Genomic DNA, 20,017 nt, shown 5'->3' with positions numbered 1-20,017 from the left:
AACCCTCTGAAAACAGGGCTGCATACAGGGCCAAGGGATGATGGTCAGTGGGGCAGGCCCTATCCTTTCCCCCTAGTGATAGATGAGAAAACTGTCCCCAAGAGGCCAGACCTTTGCAGAGGGAGCCAAAGGCCAGCCAAGAATTCCACCCCCAACAGGAAATGAGCATCAGATGCCTGTTGGGAGTGTTCCTGGCCAGCTGCTGTCCCATTTGCTGCCTCCCCAGGGGATGGGCAGGGGAGAGCAGGCCAGCTCCACCTGGAAGAGAGGACAGGAGGCAGAAGCCCACTGGCAATCGACCTCCCCAGGCCAGCCCAGAAGTCAAGTGTGCCGGCCGGGTGCCGGGAGCAGTGGCCAGCTCCCCACTGTGACCCGGGGCCGCAGAAGCCCAGGACACATGTGAGCTGGCCTCCCTTCCCTCTGCTCAGGAATGACAACTGGCTGGCTTTTTAATTGTGATAAAATACACAGAACCTAATTTACCATATTGACCATTTTAAGCATACGATTCAGTGACGTTTACGTTATTATACAACCGTCCCCACCGTCCATCTCCAGACATTTCTCATCTTGCAAGAATGAAACTCCGAACATATGAAACGCTGATTTCCCTTTCCTTCTTCCCCGAGCGCCGCCAATCACTGTTCTACTTTCTCTGTATAAATTTGACTAAGTAGCTCATAGAACTGGAATCATAACAGTCTTAGTCCTTTTGTGACTGGCTTGTTTCCCTCAGCACGATGCCCCTAGGTTCATCCGTGTTACAGCATGTGTCAGGCTCTCTTCAGTATTTCATCCTTTATCCGCTCATTTGTCAGTGGATCCTTGGGTTGCAGCCACCCCTTGGCTATTGTGAATAATGCCGCTTTGAACCCAGGTGAGCAAATAATCTTTTTTTAAATTTTTTATTTATTTATTCACGAGAGATGCAGAGACACAGGCAGAGGGAGAAGCAGGCTCCCTGCAGGGAACCCAATGCGGGACTCGATCCCAGGACCCCGGATCACGCCCTGAGCCGAAGGCAGGCACGCAACCACTGGGCCACCTGGGGGTCCCGATCAAATAATCTCTTTTAAGACCATACTTTCCATCTTGGGGGTAGACAGTTGACTTTCATTCACCTCCGCAGGTGCCACCCTCTGTTCTAAGCGCTTTGCATGCGTTAACTGATTTCATCAGGCAATTTCAGGAAATGGATACCTCTCTTCACAGATGAGGAAACCAAGGCACAGACAGGTCCAGTCACGTGCCAGTCCGCTGTGGAGCTCAGGGCGCCAGCAGCAAGCATTGCGCGGTATCGCTTCTCCCCCAGGGTTGATCAATGTGTGAGATGCAGCTTGATGTGTTTAAGTCAGACACGGGTGAAGCCCGCCAGCCAGCCAGCACAGATGCAAAAATGGAAGGTTTTACTGCTCTCTGCTTGTTTTTCATCTTTCAGAAAAAAAATTCCCCATCTCTTCCATGACCTTGTTGGGTCAATTGAATCTTCACCTTCACCTGGGAAGTAGGTGGGGCCAAGTCGACCTTGATGGCCCAGCCAGGTTGGGCAGTGTGTGTGTGTGTGTGTGTGTGTGTGACTGGTGGTCCTCCCTCTCCTCAGTCTCTGAGCTGCCTGAGAGCCTTGCTGGAAAAAAGCTCCCCGAAAGAAGCAGGACACTGCAGGCAGGAGGAAGATGCCGTTTGGTGCAGGGGTCAGCAGGTGCAAAGGCCCAGGGGCAGATTGGATGGGAATGAAGGGGCTGTGGGACACTGGGCCCGGCTACCCCAGGAGGACCTAGCCAGGGTGCCTGGGTCAAAAGGGCAGTGTTGACCATGGTGGAGGGTCCCCAGGGCTGAGAGATGAGGGCATTCCAGGATGTCACTGAGCCCTTCCCCCATGGCATAGGCGCACTTCCCTCTCAGAGATGACTTGCACTTCCCACTGCCCTAACCCCAGCCTGCTTCGTCCTTTACTTCCCAGGCTGTCACCTGACCTGGGATCCCTCCTAGGGCCTCTTTGTTTCCTGGGGATGCCCCACTCACCAACTACACTAGGCAGAGCCATTGTATCCCCTGTTGACGATGAGGAAACTGTGTCTCAGAGTGGTAAGTGGACACAAAGTTTGAGGTCTTGAGGCTGTGGTCCCTGATGCCACCCAGCCTTCCCCAATAGGGGAAGTCACTTGCTCAGGTGCATTTGAAGCTGTGCCGGACCTCAGCTGGGGTCTGGTGACCGCCCCAGGGACCACCGGATGGCCAGGACAGCTGACCTGGAACCTCCCTTATCGGGCATCCCCGCCCACAAGGGCGCTCACCAGACCAAGTGTATACCAACAGATTGTGCCCCTCCCATCACCCAGGAAGTTCCTCCCTTTCCCCTAAAGAGGAAGCCAGGCCAAAGAGTTCTTTGTGCGTCTGGCAGATGGAGAAACTGAGGTGAGGGTATGTGGCTTCTGCAGGTGTCCTGGCGTCCTTCCAGTAAGTGCAGTGCGGGTGGTGATGCAAGGTGGCTAGGTTCAGTTCCTGTCTCTTCAGGCCCGGGGCCCTTCTCTTAGCTCGCTTGATTTCCAGGAAAACAGCCAAGGGGCCTTGCTCCCCATCAGCACCCACCCAATGACAGAGGTGAGTCACCGGCAGGAGCTCCCTGGGAATCCCAGCATTGCTGGAGCCCCACCAGGCCAGGAGCAGTGGAGGGCTGCCCCAAACCCCCAAGCCCCCTCAGGGCCTGGGTGTTGGGAACTCCTCCTCCTCCAACAAAGCCAGGGAGGACACCCAGGAGCTCTGGGCTTCTGGACTTTGGAGAAGGCAGGCATGATGTTGGGGGCTTAGGCATGAAGACCATCTGACCCCCTGGGAGCTCCATCACCAACATCTGTGTCTTTAGATACCCGGCTCTATGCCTTGGGCCTCGGTCTTCCCTCCTGGAAATGGAGGTGACACGTGCTCGGGAGGTTGCCAGGAAAGGATCGCAGGACATGGTCCATGTAAATAAGAATAATGCTCCTCTTGGGGGAGTGCAGAACCGCAGGCCAGGCCCTCATCCAGTGCCACATTTGTATTTTCTCACATAATGCTCCCAATTTTACACCTAGAGATAGAGCCCAGAGAGGTGGAGTAACTTGACCAAAGTCACACAGCTAGGAAGAAGGTGCAGAGCTGGGGTCCCAGCCCAGAGGTGTCTGAATCTAGACGCTGATTTTTAAACCCCTGCACAGAATCCACGGGAAGGAGGAAAGCCTTAAATCACTGAGCACAGCCAGGCACACGGGTGCTGGTGGTGGGGGGCGCTCCAGAAATGGCAGGACTTTTCAGGACATTCCTCTTTTCCAAGATCCTGAGATTTCATTACTTGAGGATCTGAGCCCTGGGGCTCTGTGGGGCTGGCCCCTGTCGGCAGCGTCCTTGGCCCCCCAGACCTCTGCTTCACATGGCCTGGCTGGGGAAGGGCTCCTCCAGCCTACTGAGTTCCTAAAGGGACCTTGTGGTGGCAAAGGCAGGCAGTGACGGTCTGGGGATGGAGGGGGACCTTGGTCCCACTGTGGCCTCCTCTCCCCTCTCCTCTCTGCCTCACCCCTGCAGTGATGGGAGCCTGCAAGGACCACTTCCTGGCCGATGAGAGTGCTACCCCCATGTCCAGGGGTCCCATGAGGTGGGGGCCCAGGAAGGAAGGAAGAGGGAGAGACAGCGCAGGCAGGGAGATGACAAGCTGATGCACTTGCAGCATAGCCCCGCGCCAGGATCAGGGATGGTCTCGTTTACCCCATGCCGCAGATGCTGCAGAGGTGGAGACAGGGCCTCTGGGTGGAAAGGTCCCCGGGTCTTCAGCGAGAGGAGGGCAGGGCTGAGACCAGAACACCCTCCTCCCCGGTGTGGCCCGTGGGCTTGTACAGCATGACACTCCCCAGGGGAGCTGGGCCCGGGCACCAGGGGACCTGCAAGGAGAGGTGCCCACAGAAGGTGCAAGTCCCAGGCTGAGCTGGGACTAGGTTCCTGGGTGACCCTCAAGTCCCCTCATATTACCCCAGGATTGTCCTTGGGCTGGCAGAAGGACTGGCAAGCTGTGGCTCATCGTGTCCTTGGACCTGAGCACTCTGCCTTGGGCAGGGTGCCCCTCTGTGCTTTGTCACTGTCCTCTCCAGGGTGGGCTGGGGTCCCAAAAACTGCTCAAAGCGGGCCTTGTCTTTTTCCACAGGCTCGGTGCCAGAGACCAGATGCAACCCCCAATCCACGAAGGAGCCCCAGGAAGCGTGGGCATTGAAGGCAGCCAAGCTGAGCTCCCCCCAAGCTGAGACGAAAGAGCAGGAGCCATGTGGGAGAACGAGGGTGGCCGGCAGGATGGCACCAGGATCAGCTGGTAGGGCCCAGGGCCTAGGGGCAAATAGGATGTCCTGCTCCACTAGGGGAATGCAGACACTGGGCAAGGGCCCTCCATCCCCAGGCACATTCCAGGAACACACATGCACACATGCTTCCTTATCAGCCAGACAAGCTGGCCCACAAGTCCGGAAGCTGCCCTCCGAGGCCCAGCCCCTCCCCCATGCTTGGCCTGGACAACAGGATGGCCAAGGAAGTGCTCTAGACTCTCTTCAAGGCCTCCCAGGACCTGGTGGGCAGGGGGAACGGGTGGGTCGGGGCTGGGATGGTCCAGAGTCCGGCTCCCTAGGCCTGGCCCACCTCTGGGCCCCCACCTTCCCGACTACACCCTCCGAGGAGCTGCTGTCTAGCTCCCTGCTCATCCCAACGTGGCCTCGGGAAGCCAGCCCCCGTCTCCAGACACTGCTAGGCCCACAGGAACACACGCGAGGCACACATAGCCGCCTGGGCATGGAGGTTCCTGCCAGGAAAACCTGACTTCCTGTCTCCAGGCCCAGACACGCTCAGGAAGATGGCCTGGGTCTCAGCCTGAACCCTTTCCACTACCACAGGAAGCCCCTGTCAGAGGGCGGCTACTCTGTTTCAGCGCCTCTTCCTAGCCTCCTCCTGGGCGCCTTCCCCCCTCACGGACCCCACTGACCTCAGGCTCCTGCACCGGGGCCCCCTTTAGCAGCTGCGTGCAGTGCAGACCAGGGCCCGGCCCTGGGGACGCGGGCTTACGGGAGGGCCGGGGATCGGCTCTCAGGCTGGCTTTACTTCAGCCTGGGAGGCACGGACAGCACCCCCATTTCACAGCTAGGGAAGCTGAGGCACAGAGCTGGGATGGAACTCCTCCGCACCTCTGTGCCTGTCTTGGAAACCCAGCCCCGGGACCCTCAGCCTCCAGCCCAGGGGCTCGGGCAGGCCAGGGCCTGCAGGAGGACACTCCCACGAGAGCACTGGGGCTCAAACACAGGGTGCGGGCTCCCTAGGGAGAACCTGGCCAGGGTCAGATCCAGCCCTCCTACACCCCCCCACCACCACCCAGGCGGGCTGCCTCTCCCTGGGGAAAGAGGTGCTCCTCTGACACTGCCCTTCCCCTGGCTCTGAGAGCCTCAGGCTACCTGTGCTGGGGCCTACTGTGAACCAATCTCTACCCTCTTGGGCCTCAGTTTCCCCACAGCGGAGAGACACCACGATTGCTTGTCAGCGGCAACACTAGAACACGCTCTGCCCCCCACCCCCTAGCCCGGAGCCTGTGAACCAAACCGCAGCCTCTCCTCATCCTCATGTCTGCCCCACCCCCACCCCCCACTGGGTTCCCTGCCTAGGGAGACTAGACACTCCTCAGCCTCCTGCCTGCCCCACCTCTGACCCCCAGCCCCGTGTATTCATGAAGGGGGCTGCCCCCGGTACCTGCTACACTCTCTTCAGGACCCCAACAACACCCAGGTGTGGCTCTGTTCTCCAGGCTTGGTGTGGGGACTGGCCATCCCCGGTGGAGGAGGCGGGCCCAGGGGAAGGCAGGAGAGTCCTGTCCCCCTCCTGCCTGGCCCCGCAACCTTTCAGAACCCTTGTCTTGTCCTCCGGAGGTTCAACTTCATTTGGTTCCTAGAACCTTGCCCCTGATCTAGCCCCATGGCCAGGTCAAGGTCAGGCTCAGAGAGGCGCTGGTGTTCTGCTGCAGAGCAGTGGTGGGAAGGCACCCACGGCTGCCTCAGTGTCTTCCCCACCATCTCCACGCTCGGCCTCCCTGGCAAGCTGGAGGCTGCCCATGCCAACGAGCTTCCCCGCAGCCTTGCCAGGAGGCTTGAGTCAAATTTCAGTGCCAGCCTTCTGGGAGAGAAGGGGGCGGGGAGGGGTAACAGGTGCACACTGGAGCAATCTCCTTGCAGCCCCACCTGCAGAGCTGAGACTTACAGGATCAGCACTTCCCACACACATACTCCACGGGTGACACTTGTCCTGCAGCAGTCCTACAACTTTCACTCCTGGGAAGTCCCTCTGACGTCAACCCAAATACCCCAGGCTGCAAGACGAGCCTTGGCCTTCTTGTCTCCCAGGAGCCCAGGCCTGTTTAGAACAGGACAGAGCAGTGGCCACCCCTGCTGGGTGAGGTTCACTTGGCACATGAGGCCAGTGAACCCAGGATCCCAGGGTTAAAGACTGTTTTCTCTTCAGCCACAGGCACAGGCCTTCCAGCTCTGGACCAGCCCTCAGTATCCCCAGGAAAGGGCCATTCACCAAATGGAGTCACCACAGAACTTTCCATCCTGACCCCTCGGTACGTGGGGACCCACACCTGCTCCCAGCCAACTTGGCCCGGACTCTCTTTAGGGAGGAACTATTTTTATTCACCTTTATTTTAAAAATAAATACTCTGTTTTACACTTTCAGCCTGGGGGTGGTGCCGGACAGCTAGGCAGGGAGCCCTTCCCTGATGGGCAATATTGAAAGGAACCTCTGCTACCCCCAAACACTCCCCCGCAAATGCCTGAAATGCCAATCTTCTGGCCCTTCCTTCTGGCAAGCCGTGGAAGGCTGAGGATGGGGATTCCTTGAGGGTGCCTCCCCGGGCGTCCGGCTTGGGGCTCAGTGTCCGGGTGAAGGCGCCGACCCGCTAGCATACGCAGCCCTCCCCCTGAGGCCTGCCCCCTCCAGACCGGGAGCACTAGATGCAGGTGATCAGCAGGTCCACGGAGGCAGGCACCTCGATCTCTTCGAAGAGCACGTGGCCCCCAGCAGCCCCGGAGCCCCCGGAGCCCCCGGCCTTGCCCGCAGCCCTCAGCAGGCTCTGGGCATGCTGCAGGAGGCGCTGGTTCCGACGGCGGCCCAGTCTGCGCAGCGCCAGAATGGCCAGGACGTGGTCCCGCCTGCAAAGACACGCCCGCATCGGTGGGCCCAACATCTCCTGTGGCAGTCCCAACCTCGAGTGAGGGGACCCCTGGGCTCAGGTACAGGTGCACCCAGCATCCCTGGAGCCTGGCCTAAGAAAGGCCAAGAAGACCCAGGCGGAGGAGCAGTGCCCCGGGGCAGGGCGACTGGGGCTCCAAGGTGCTGAGCCGGTGGGGAGGGGAGGAGCAAGCCATCAGGGAAAACAGTCTAAGCAGAGGTTCAAGAAGCAGTGGAGGAGTAGAGGGGAGCGATATGGCCTCAGGGGGAGCGGGTCCAGGCCAGGGGATGTCCCAGGCCCCTTCCTGTGAGCACTGTGCCAGGAGCCACAGGCAGCAGGGGGACAGGGAGCACGGAGGTGGGGGAGGCTGTGGCACAGCAGCATTGGGAGTCGCCCTCATCCCAACCCCAGTACTAGAAGCACTGCCTCCAGGATTGGGCCCCCCCCCACCCAGGGCAGGGGAACCCCAGGGACTAGGGGGAGCCCCGCGGCACTGTGAGGGGGGTAGACACTCCCAGCCAAAGGTGGAGCCAGTATGGGCTGGGGAAAGGACTCTGCCCCCGGCTTTGTGTGGCCTCCCCATCCTGGCATCTCCAAAGCTATGGAGAGATTCAGGCTGGAATTTCCATGGGCTCGATGACTCATCCCCGCCCCCACAAAACACACACCCCAGGATAAAAGCCTCTTTCCTCTTGGCCCAGTCTCAGGAGTCTCCGGACTCCCAATAGGGTTTTCTCACAGAGGGGGCCATGCCTCCCCTTCAGACTGGCGGATGGGTCCTTGTCATCATCGCCTGATGCCCAAGGAGGGGCCCTGACCCCAACCCAACACCGTCGGGCTCCTGGGACGTCCTGACCCCACGGCACTGATCGAGAATAGTTTCTGAAGGAGGGGCAGTCGGGCTTCCCGTCCTGCCCCCACCCAGGGCCTGAAGATCAGGGCCGTGATCTAGGCTCCTGCACCTGCGCACACTAACCCGCCCGGCGCCCACCCCACCTGCACCGGGGCCCTGCTCCCCACCAGAACACTCTGACCTCCCTGTGGTCCCTCACCCGTCCATCCAGAGCCACGGGGACCCTTCTGCAGGGACCCGACACTGCCCCCCTGGTGGCGCCCCGTTGGAGCCCAGGGAGGGAGCAGGTGGGTAACCGACCTGATGTCAGGGTAGCTCCCGATGAGCGTCTCCAGGTGCCGCTGGATGTCATCTTTGTAAGTCTCGCCCAGTATGTCAGCCACGCACGGGATCGCCTGGTCCAGCCACGTGGCCTTAGAGCCCTGCAGAGACAAGGAGACAAATGCCAGACAGGCCACCTCCCCTGGGAGCCTCCTTGCCACCCATGCCTGCAACCCGTCCACCGCGTCCCCGCTGTGACTGCCTCCTGCACGCCTGGCCGGAGGGGCCTCAGCTCCCCTTCCCACCATACAATGCGGAGATGTCTTCTCGTCTCTGCTCAGATGGGTAAACTGAGGCCCTGGCCTGGAAGTCCTGCTCGGAATCCTACAGTGTGGGGGGGACCTTCAGTGCAGATAAGGGGTGGGTGTGTATGGAGAAAATGCCTCAGCTCCAAAGGCTGGGTCAGGGGTGCTGGAAGAGCCTCCCACAGGCTGCCCCTTCCCTACTCACCCCACCAACCATATGCAAATATATGGAGGTGACCCCCCCCTTCCCGGCCCTGGCTCAGTTGTGCCCGGAGTGTCCTGGAGAGTGCAGAGAGCCACTTCCGCCAAAGCCCACTGGCCGTGGCTCTTGCAGAGGACACTAAAATGAGAAGGGGGGGGGGGGCCTGTGGAGGGTCCACAGGCCAGAGGCTCTACAGGAGGCCAGACTCGGGGCAGTCAGGCTATGCTCCTACCAAGCCCTGGAAGGTGTCGCCAATGGCCTGGGCGTCCAAGCCCATCTTCTGGGAGCTAGTCATGCGCTCCTCACCCCGGAACCGCTCACGCGGCCTCAGCACCTGTGCCAGGTATTCGCGGACCACGTACCGATGCACCTCCTGCAGAGTCTCCTGGGAGGCCCGGGGATTGGGGTCAGAGTCAGAGCTAACAGCCCACGCCCAGGGCCCAACACAACCCCACCAGCACCCTCTCCCCTCAGATACCTGTGCGCGCAGTGGGGCCACGTGCTCCAGATGGTGGGCGAAAGTCACCACCTTGTTCATGAGGGGCTGCAGCACGTCATGTGTCAGCCAGGCCTTGGTACACAGGACCCTGAAAAGCGGCTGGGAGCAGAGGGGGACAGGAGTCTTCCAGGCATATCCTCCTCCTCCTCAGACCCTCTGCTCGGAGCCCAGCATGTGGCTCCTAACAGGGGGTTTCAGGCCAAGGGACAACGTGTCACCAGGAGGAAATTTTGGAGGGCCTGTCTGACTCCCTTCTAATGTCTCCCTGGTGACTTCTCTCTCAGCCACCAGTGTCACTAGGCCTTTGGCAGGAATGCCTCCTCCAGGACCCGAGCTCCAGTGAGCCAGATTAAAGTCTGAGCCTCTATGCAGCCCTTGCTTGGGGTTGCCTAGGGAGGCCTTGGGGGGCTGGGTGAGGGGTCTGGTTCCCTGAACTCACTTTCTCTGAGAGGCAGAGACTGAAGCAAATAGGCGTCTCCTGACCTCACTGCCCCACTGTGAATTTACCTGGGTCCCTTGCCCACCCTCCAACATACCACCCCTGAAACTGCCCCTGGGGTGCATGAATGCTATGACTTGGCCCCCCGGGCTCCAGGGCACAGGAAGGCACCTGCTGGGTGTGGAAAATGGGGTGAGGAGTCCCACTTACTTGCACATCATCCTGCAAGCCCTGCAGCAGCCGCTTCTGGAAGGTACAGGTGGCAGCCACCAGAGGTTTCTCCAGCTCTTCAAAGGTTCCTGGGAACCTTGCCAGAAGACTGGTCCTGGGGAGGGACCAGGACAGGTGAGGAGGTGGGCAGGAGAAGTAAGCCGTGGAAAAGTTATAGCATATACCTACGGAGGTATACGCTAGGTAGGCTATGGAGACTAGTACCACACCAACTGCATTCACTTAGACTATAATGTGAAGGGCAGTTCCAAGCAATCCTGAAGGCAGAGTCAAATGAGAAGCCAGCACCAAAGCCCCAGGAGCTGATCACAGAGGGTAGGTCAGTAGGGTGGTGGCGGTGGCCCCACTGCATAGTGGGGCTCCCCTGTGGCAGCTCTTGACCAAACTTCTGTCCATCTTGTTGATGAGGCAGGGCAGCCTGGCCAAGACTGGCACAGAGGCCCTCCTCTGAGCCTCATAACTGCCTCTCTGAAGCTGGCGATGTCCCCATTTCACTTTTGAGGAAACTGAGGGCCAAGCTAAGCCCAGGCCCCAGAACAGGGACACAAAGAGGCAGGCTAAAGTTGCATCAGGGGCTGGGCCAGTGGCTGCCTACCAAGTGGCAGGGACTGTTCCCTGGGCTGAATGGAATGGGCCACCCTGGCTCAGATTAGGGATGAGAGGGTGTTAGAGAAGTGGCCCTCATCATGGTCATGCCTTGGATTCAGACAAGCCCGGTTCAAGCCCCAGGTCCAGCACATACTGGATGGCGCATGACGGTGGGCAAATGGCATTTCCTTTCTGAGCCTCCACTTCCCATCTGTTCAGGACCCGGGGACACTGCACTTGGGATGACAGGCATCATGCAGGTGAAGTACTAGCCCAGAGCCCAGCACATCACAAGCCTTCACGGAACGACCCCTCTAAGGCGCTGAGTCCCCCCACCACAGCCCTAGGGAGCAGGTGCTCCAGTGGAGCATTCGACACTCAAGGTTCCCAGATAGCAGGTGGCAGAGCGGGGACGGGAACCCAGGGGGGTGGGGGCAGGGGACCTAAGTCCATGCCCACAGCTGCTAGCTGCCCTGCGGCAGCTGGTGCACAGCATACACAACGTGGGGACATTGAACTTGTCCTGTGTTGAAGGCACAGAAGGGGCGCAGCCACTGCCAGCAGAAGGGGAGGCCCTCTGCCTTCTGGGGGCAAAGGGACCCAGGTGCCACTCCCAGGGTAGTGGGGAGGGGGGACAGACTGTCAGGGAGGGCTCCCCGAGAAGGGAGTGTCGCTACAAAGGAAGATGGCTGACTTGGATGAAGGGAGGAAAGAAAGGAGCCCGAGGTGGCAGGGGACACACTGGGCAGGCAACCGGCCAGGACGAATGGCTGGAGCTTCTCAGCCTCTGCTCAGCGTGGAAACTCCCTGCATCCCTTCCAGGGCCTCAGCTCTGAAGGGAGGAGGGGGCACCCTATGGGGCGGGAGCGGAGGGGGGCATCCAAGGAGGCCTTCCGGGAAGTCACCCAAAGCCACTGTCCCCACGCTGGCAGCGGGTTCCCAGAGCTCTCGCGCCCCCTGCTGGCGGCCGCCCCCCCCACCCCCGCGGAGGAGCGAGGCCCACCTGAGCTCCTCGCAGGCGTTGATATTGGCGCCCAGATGAGGTTCGCTCACCGCCTTCGACTCTAGAAAAGCCTTTTCAAACCTGGGGGCAAAGTATGCAGAGGCCTTAGGGATCCTCACTGGCGGCGCTATGACTTGGGGTCTGCCCTCCCCTCAGGTCCCCACCCAGACCCCAGACCCCCACCTCACCCTCTCCGCACCCCCTTATAATGAGGCTCCTCCCTCTCACCTGTCCCAGAATCTCAGACTCTGAGCAAACAGGTTGGGTCCTCCCCCAGGGACGATGGCCGTCCGTGCCCTGGCCTGTCCACCCACCCTACCCTCGGCAGAGGATGTGCCTGCACCTGGGCAGAAAGAGGCCAAGGGCTCGTGTGCAGATGCGCAGGGTGGTGGCCTCCAGTTCCGCAGAGATGGCACCGGCCGCCTTCACGTGCTCTGCCACGAGCTGCAAGACATCCCACCTGCTGAACCCACATCAGAGGCCAGATCCCGATGCCCCCCGTCCCGCACCTTGGCCCAGCAACATCTTCAGCCTGCCCTGTGCTGTCTCATCATCTCGGCTCCAGCTTCCAGCAGCTCCCCCCAGCTCCCCACATCCACAGGCCACCTAGTAAGCTGTGCCCTGGTGCTCCCAGGCTGGCCACGTGACCCACAGTGCCTGATTCCGCCCCAGGTGGGTCTCAGGCTCTCATCTAATGGGGAAAGGAGGTTGGAACTGGACTGTATAGTTTTGGGTGTCCCTACCTCGAGGGGGACCAGACACCGCCGGAGGCCCAGACATATATCCCTCCTCCCAAGGCTCACCATGTGGACATCGATGGACAGCGGCGTGTGGTAGAGGCCCTGTAGCATGTCAGGGGCCTCGGCGCCCGCCCACCGACTCTGCTCTAGCTGCAGGATGCTATCGAAGCAGCTCATGATCTTGGTCTGTGCAAGGTGGGGAGAGGGGTACAGTGAGACCCTCTCAAGAAGGAGGTCTGAGTTCCCCTATCTCCTGGCTCTGTCTTGTACCCTCGGAGGAAAGAACCACCCTGCTGGGGCATAGGTCCATGCTGGAGGCCACAGGGTGAGAAGGGGCTCTGGCCGGAACCAGGCCCGATGCCCGGGGTGATTCTGGGCACCACACCTCCCCACAGTGAGGCAAGCACAGTCAGCCTTGATCGTGCCCCTCCGGCCCGGCCCTGCCTCCGCCTCACCTCTAGGAAGCTGATGTAGTCGCTCTCCAGGCGGGCCCACACGGCGGGTGCCAGGAGCGGGGGTAGTGGCTCTGTGGACAGAGTCAGGTCCGGGGTGCCCAGGAAGTCAGGACTGGAAGGCAGGGTGGAAGCTGAAGGCCTGGGCTGGCCTCGGATGCACTAGGGGCTGCCCCAACTGCCCCCTGGCCAAAGCCTAACACCATCACCTAGCCCCCCGCAGCTCAGGGATCTGCCACTATCCAGCCCACAGCAGAGAGGTCCAGAGAGTGATGGGTCCCTGCCCGAGGCCACACAGCAAATTAATGAGCCCAGGAGTTTAGACACCCTCTTCCCACCTGCTCTCTGGCCCTCAGAACTGAGGAGTGCTCACGGGCAAAGGTAACCCAGCCCGTCACAGCGCAGAGCTGGAGGTGGGAGCTGTCAACACGCTGTGCCCTGTACCTAGGTGCCCGTCCTCAGGGAAGAGTGAGGGTGAGATCCAACCCGTGCCCAGGGTCTGTGAGCCGCAGTTGTGTCCTGCCTGGAGGGGTGCCCGTTTGTAAGTGCGCAAGGGCACCCTGTGGACCAGCGTGGACCCTCTCCCCGGACTCTGCGCTGGGAGAACAACCTCCCCTGAGACGCTTTCCTGCTTTGCCCAACAGGTGCATGGCTGGCCCCTTAGGGAACCCCTGGCGGGACAGGACAGTAGGTGGCCCAGGGCAGAGGGAAAAGAATGTCCAAGTCCCCGGGATCTCCGCTGCGGGCCCCCCGGGCCGTGCTGCTCAGGGAGGCCCCCACCACCTCCGGGCGGGGAGCCTCACCTGCCGTACACGTTGGCGGCCCAGTCCAGCAGGACGTAGAGCTGCTCGCAGCCGCGGGCGTCCTGCGCGAGCTCCTGGAGGCGCTGGGCCACGGCGCCGTGGAAGGCGCGCAGGTAGGCCTCCCAGGCGGGGAAGCCGGCGGCCGAGTAGGCGGGCTGCACCTCCTGCCGCACCCTGTGCAGGTCGCTGCGCACCGCGCCGCCGAGCTGGGCCAGGAGCCGCGCCAGGCCGGCCGCGCCCTCGGGCCCCGGGGCCCCCGCAGCGGCCGCCCGCACGCGCTCCTGCGCGCTGCCCCGCACCGCGTCCTCCCAGTGCTGGCGCCAGCGGCGCGGGGCGAGCAGGAAGTCGCCGTCGGCGGGGGGCGCGGGGTGCGCAGCCTCCTCCGCGCGCACCGCCCGGGCCACCTCCCCGAGCGCCGCCGCGTCCACGCGGGCCGGGCCCAGCGTCTCGCGCACGATGGCGCGGATCTCGGCCGCCAGCCCGTCGTAGTGCAGACACACGTCCATGGCGCGCCGCGCGAAGCCCGTGGGGTCCTGCGCGAAGGTGTGCGAGGCCTTCTCGGCCACCAGCCGCATCTCCAGCTGCCGCAGCTGTTCGAAGGCCGCCAGCAGCTGCCGCTCGGTGATGAGGTCGGCCACGGATTTGCCTTCTGCAAGGCCCCCCCAGCAGACGGGCGGGAGGGGGTGCGCGTCAGAGCCTTGGCGTGCCCCCACCCGGTGCTCGCCCCTCGGAGCTGCTGCGCGGCCCCAGAGCCCTCCGAAGGCCTGCTCCGGGAGCCACTGCCCCAAATGCCAGGAACCGGCCCTCGGAACCAACCCCCTTCGAAGAGGCAAAACCCCCAGCCCCGAACCTGGCTGAAAACAGCAGTTGGGAGGAGCCCCTGCCTTCCCCAGTTCAGTCCGGCCCTTGTCTCCTGCTCTGACCCCACCCGGGGCCCTGCTGAGCTGCACCTGTGGCCTCAGGTGCCGTCTTCACTGCGGGTCTGCTGGGGTCAGAGCTCGGGCTGGGCTGGGCTGCGGCTGCACCAGCTCCAGCAGTTCTTGCTGTTCCCTGCTCCGGGCCAGCCCCCAGGCCTGGGAGCCCCCTCCGCCCTCGGCACCACCTCCCCCCTTTGGGGCCCAGCTCCAGCCTGTCCTGCCCTGGCAGCCCCCATGGCCTCCCCTCTCGGCCCTTGGCTACCAGGCACCCTCGGAGACCCTGGGACCTGAGAGGGCAGGGCCTTGTCCATCCCTGGAGTTTGCCAGGAGCCAGGCCGTGGAGAGGTGAGGGTTTCGGAGTCGTGCAGATCTGGGTTCGAATCCCATTTCTCTACTTCCTGGCTATGAGACTTGAGGCCAGTCACTGAACCTCTCTGAGTCACACTTTGCTCACTCTCACCTCTCTGAGCTGCCCGGTGGATGCTCCCCTGGCTGAAATGCTGAAAATGCAATCGCGCAAGCAGTATCTGGGAGAGCTGGGGAGGACAGCCTGTCAGGAAGCCTGACCCTGCTTGCTCACCCTCTGGCCTCAGTTTACCCCTCCATGCTCAGTATTGCTTGTGATGCTCTCACCTGTCTCAGATTCCAGTTTCTCAGACCCCACCCCAGTGGAGGACCGCTGGCTGCCACCATCTACGATCCTAGAGGGCACCTCTGGGCCACGGGCCACCCCTGGCACAGCAGCAGCCTGGGACTGGTCAGTAGTGGCGCCATCATCTCGGGAACGTCGCAGGGACCGGAACAGGAAGCGGGAACCGCGCTGGAACAGGCTCCTGTCCTCCTCGGGGCCCTGGCCTGAAGCCTGCTGGCTGGTGCGGGAGAAGGCCCGCCGAAGGCTGCCCAGGCCGGGCCGAGCGTCCTCACTCGGGTGCGAGCTGGGTGCGTCCCCGCTGCTTGCCTTCCGAGTGCCCCGCGCTGGGGTCTGCAGCTTCGCGGGCTCCTCGGGGCTCTGCAGCTCCAGCCCAGAGGTCGCTGTCCGCGGCGACAACATCCTGGTAGCAGGAAAGCTAGACAGAAAGGAGGTTCAGGAGGCCTGGAGCGGGGCGCGGGGGTTGGCTCCTGGTGCAGAATAGGGAATGGGCACAGAAACCCCGTGAGACCCTGTGAGGCCTGACGGAGCCCAGTGGCTGCACTTGGTGAGGGAAGCTTCTCCCGGGAGATGACCCCCAGGCTGGCACCAGGCCGCTCTCATGGCCAGAGCTGTGTTTGTGCCAGGCTGCAGCTGGCAGTGAGATGCAGGCAGCTACTTCCTTCTGGAAAGCTTCCGTGACACCGCCGTCTAAAGGGTGTCCTCCAGGCACCCACCCTCACTGGCTCTGCCAGGCCAGACCCTCCCCGAGCTGGGGAGGAGAGTTGAACATGCAGATTCTGGGGCACAGCCCAAGCCGCAGCCCACAGGCCCCAGGGGGTGGGCCCAGCAACCACATCCAGGACTTCCTGGACATTGGGTCCTGTGGCCTACAATGCCTACTCTCCCCTCCCCTGGCATTCCCTGCACTCCCCTCCAGCCCCCGCAAAGCCCTCAGCTCACCCCCATTCTGCCCATCAGGACTAACTGCCTCTGCTGAAAGCGGACCCCGTAAAAGGCTATGCCCTTCCCCTCTGGGTCGGGCTTGAGGTCTCTGGCCACCCCCGGCTGCCCCCAAGGCTTATCTGCTTATCCGCCCTTGCAGCACTGTAGGGGGAGTGGTGGGAGGGGCCACAGGTCTATATTTAACTGGGGGGAAGGTCCCCAAGGCAGGACTCATCCATTGCATCTCCTCCCCACCCACCCCTGCTGTGCTCCAGCCCCTCTCCTAGAAGGGGTGCCCAGGGGGTCCCTAGGGCATGGAGGTACAAAGCAGGGGCTGCCCCTGCCCCTGCCCCGCCTGGGCTCCAGGCCCTCCCCAGGCTGCACGCACACTCCCTTCCAGCTCAGTCTGGCCTGTGTTTGATTTCCTGGCTTTAGGTGAAGCTGAGGTGGGAGAGGGGAGAGAGACTCCTCAGGCTGTGGGGCCTCCGGCCCACCCCTCTGTGAGGGTGTTGTGTCGGGGTGGGGGGTCGTCTTAGACCAGCAAGGTCTTACTTCATTTAGCCTGGGGGAAACCGGCCAGAAGGAGGGCTGGACCTACTGAAGTCACTGTCCAACCAGAGGCCAGAGCCCCCAGCCCATCCCCAGGCTCCCCTCGCCCCACCCCTCGGACAAAGGTCAGGCTGTCACCTGACCCTCAGGTGACACAGGGCAGGAACACCTCTCCCCAGGCCCCCCATTTACCCTGGGTGGGATGACAGTGGATGGGCAGGGCCAGACCCTCATCTACCCCCCATGCCCTCTGGGGTCAGACATACAGGTGGTCAGCCAAGGCCTCCCTTCATCCTTCCAACGCCCTAACAGCTGGAGAGAGGCCCCCTGTGGGAGGGCAGGCCCCCGTGATTGATGGTCCTTATCAGCCCTGCCCAGGTCACTGGTCGTTGTCCTCTCCTGGCGCCAGGACTCAGGGACCCTGCCCCGGATCAGACTGACCCACACATGTAGGGAACATTGTCCCAAGGGCTGTCTGCCCTCCCCGCCCCCAAACTCCCCTCTCCCTGTTGCCCCTCAGCATCTGGCAGGGTCTGAGCCTGAGTGGCCTGGGCCCACCTGGATGTGCTTCAAGCTCTGTCACCAGGCATGTGGGGAAGGTCAAGTGGGCCCTGTCTTGGTTGGGGAGAGCTCATACTTAGTAAGCACCTACTGTGTGCCCAGCCCAACACCTGGCACCCATCAGATCCCCATAACAGCAAAGTTGTAGGGTGTCACTTCATCTCACAGATGAGGAAACAGGCTCAGAAAAGAGGCAGGTCTTGCCTCCAGCCACACAGGTCAGGGTCAGGGAGCCTCGACCATCCCAGCCCATGTGGACCCGGGAGTAGAGGCTGGGATCTTGCATCTCCCAGCTCCAGTGAGCCAGGGCCAAGGGGCCATGGTGGGGGCAGCTCCCAGATGCCAAGAGTAGGCCCTAGAGGCTGATTCTGGAGGAAGAAGGGGTGGCTGGCAGTTTGGGTCTTATGTGAGACTGCATGAGCAGATACGTCCCCCCAGCCTGCTCAAGCACCTGCACCCAGAGCTGCGCCTGTCCTGAGGGCCCATCGAGGCCCTCGCTGGATTCCCTGTCCCCTTTGACCTTGCTCCCACAATTCCCAAGCCATTATTGACCTTCTTACAGCACAAGTCAACCAGGTCACTCCCTTACTTTAAAGTCATCCATGGCCTCCCATGGCCTGGCGCTCTAAGCCTCCTGATCCCGGACAGAACTTCCTCCAACCTCAAGCCTCTGGGCCTCCTTGACCTGCACCCGTCCAGCCTCCCAGGCGCCTCTCTGTCCCCCAAATGTCCAGCCTCCCAGCTTCCTTGCAGGCTGCTCCCTCTCCCAGCTCCCCATCTTTGCTCTCCAGATCTGACCTGGATTTCAGGGTGCAGGGCTATGGGTGCCCTCACCTCCAAGGTGTCCTTGGGCTGTGCTGCACCACTGTCCCTGCGGCGATGGGGCCTTCCTTACAGGCCTGAGATCCTCTAGCCATCTGCTCCCTTCCCATCAGCCCAGAGCCAGCCTGGAGGAGGAGTGAACCTTCAGGGTCAGGGCTGGCCCTTGCCCGGGTTGTCTTGGCCAGGAATCACACCGGTATCTGCTGGACTGGATGCCCTGCTGACTCTACCTTGGCCCCTGCCCCGTACCTGCCTCCTCATACCTGTGAAGACTCTCTGGCTCTTTATCACTCTGGACCTCTGACCCCATTACCCTGAATGTTCAGAGGCTCTTGCTGCCGTGCCTGGGGCTCAGGATGGGTGTGTGTTCTAGCCTGCCCCTGGGCTCCCGCTCCCCCCTCCACCCGCTCCCCAGCTCCCCTCTCTGCCACACCCGCACTCAGGCCGTTCACCAGCAGCCAGCTCCTGCGAGTGGGCACCAAGCAGCCTCTCGTGACCACGGTCAGCGCCTCCCACTCTGGGCCTGGTCAAGCCCTGGGCACACTTTCTCCTGTGACCTATGGACAGTTGCCTGGTCGGGGCATCTGCGCCTTGGCCATGAGCCCCCCCAGGGCAGGGAGCGGGCTTGACTCAGCTCCTGGCCAGAGCCAGCACAGGGCACGGACCCAAGGAAAAGAGATAAGCAATCTCACGTGAGTGTAAGCCTGGGGTGTGTCACCACTTTTGTGTGGATGGGCTTCGTGTGTGGACCCGAGTGTATCTCCACATCTGTGGGCCTCAGAGGCCTGCGAGCAGCTCTCGCCGTGGGTCCGTGTGGGTCTGGCTGTGCCCACATGCACGTCTTTCTGTCCGCGTATCTGCGTCCTGTGTGTCTGTGTATGTCTGCGGTGACGTGGGCTGGCACGCCCGCCTGGGCTCCGAGCTCAGGCCTTGGCCCCGGAAGCCACGAGCAGAGCTAAGTCCTCAGCCTCTTGGGTCCCCACTCACCGCTCACAGCATCCCTGCGGCCCTCCTGCCCTACCTGTGCCGCTCGTACCTGCAGCGTGAGTGCGCTCCGGAGCCCGGACGGGGCAGGGCCGGGGAAGCCAGGCGAGCCAGGCCCTCGGAGCCGGAGCCGGCCGAGGTGGTGAGGCCCCCGGAGCAGCCAGAGTGAGTGACCACAGCTGGGACTTCCCAGCCTGCCGGGCCCACCAGCCCCACCCCCGGCCCCACCCTCCACCCCAGGCCCCAGTTTCACTTTCACAAGCGCTCCCACCCCCTTCCCATTCCAGCCACTGCAACTCCAACCTTTGATTCGGGGCAGTCCATGGCCCAGGCTGACGGTCGCGTGGGGAGGGGCAGCACTTAACAGCCCCGGGCAGTGGGGAGGGGGCGCTGCGGAGACTGTTGTAACCGCCACCTCTGTGGTCACGCCAAGGCCGGAGCCCAGATGCCAGAGGGGCTGGCCTGCCGGGGTGCACTGAGCACGGGAGGGGGACACACGGCCCACAGCACCCAAGCCCAGAAGAACCACCCCTCTCCGGGGCAGAGACGCTGGCACCAGGCCTGGTGCCAAGCTCATCCTGAGACGTGCCGCCTGCCACCGACAGCCAGAAGCACAGAAACGTGGGCCAAGGGGTGCAGCAGGGATGCGGGGCCCGAGGAGGATGTCACAGTGACGGCAAAGGGAATGTCACAAGCCACAGGTCACTCCAGAGGGCTTCAGGAGCTGGAGGAGGAGGCTACAGGAGAGGAGGATTAGCCTGAGGGGTGAGGAGGGATGGCGTCCAGGGCAGGGGTCAGCAAAGGTGTCGGGACTCATGCCTCATGAATCAACAGCACAGGCCCTGCTCCTCCAAGTGGATCAGGTTGGAGATGTTTTGTGGAGAGGGTCACCAAGACTTCCCAGAAGAGGCAGGCCACCCGTCTTCATGAGGGGGGATTCCGTTGCTAGCATCCTCGGAAAAAACTTAGGGAAAATCCAAGGAGGGCTGATCCAGGCCTGTCCCACCCGG

General features: G+C 62.1%; 1 protein-coding gene and 1 long non-coding RNA gene across 10 annotated transcripts; one reads left to right on the top strand and one right to left on the bottom strand.

Annotated features, from left to right (window-relative positions):
- Window positions 1-746: 746 nt before the first annotated feature.
- LOC140599425 (uncharacterized) lies at window positions 747-6,644 on the top strand. 2 transcript variants are annotated; one of them, XR_012002321.1, is made up of 3 exons: window positions 747-877; window positions 4,172-4,333; window positions 6,514-6,644. It is a non-coding gene; the product is annotated as an uncharacterized lncRNA (long non-coding RNA). The 2 variants fall into 2 exon arrangements; XR_012002322.1 differs by lacking the exon at window positions 747-877 and adding an exon at window positions 2,399-2,457.
- Window positions 6,645-6,664: 20 nt separating this feature from the next.
- EXOC3L4 (exocyst complex component 3 like 4) lies at window positions 6,665-19,225 on the bottom strand. 8 transcript variants are annotated; one of them, XM_072762386.1, is made up of 12 exons: window positions 18,000-19,221; window positions 15,152-15,637; window positions 13,602-14,250; window positions 12,802-12,913; window positions 12,410-12,532; window positions 11,950-12,050; window positions 11,607-11,687; window positions 9,995-10,109; window positions 9,325-9,444; window positions 9,079-9,231; window positions 8,379-8,500; window positions 6,665-7,205 (listed from the first exon to the last, which is right to left on the bottom strand). In XM_072762386.1, exons 2-12 carry the CDS (start codon window positions 15,567-15,569, stop codon window positions 7,004-7,006), a joined length of 2,196 nt encoding a protein of 731 aa, XP_072618487.1. In that variant the 5' UTR covers window positions 15,570-15,637; window positions 18,000-19,221; the 3' UTR covers window positions 6,665-7,003. The 8 variants fall into 8 exon arrangements, with proteins under 8 accessions (XP_072618487.1, XP_072618486.1, XP_072618488.1 ...); XM_072762385.1 differs by having other exon boundaries at window positions 15,152-16,967; window positions 18,036-19,221; XM_072762387.1 differs by having other exon boundaries at window positions 18,036-19,221.
- Between the last annotated feature and the right edge of the window lie 792 nt (window positions 19,226-20,017).

The sequence above is a fragment of the Vulpes vulpes genome, chromosome 6 (assembly GCF_048418805.1).
Source record: "Vulpes vulpes isolate BD-2025 chromosome 6, VulVul3, whole genome shotgun sequence".
Lineage (NCBI taxonomy): Eukaryota > Metazoa > Chordata > Mammalia > Carnivora > Canidae > Vulpes > Vulpes vulpes.
Note: the sequence above shows the minus strand (reverse complement) of the source record. Positions and strands in the feature narration are given on the sequence as shown.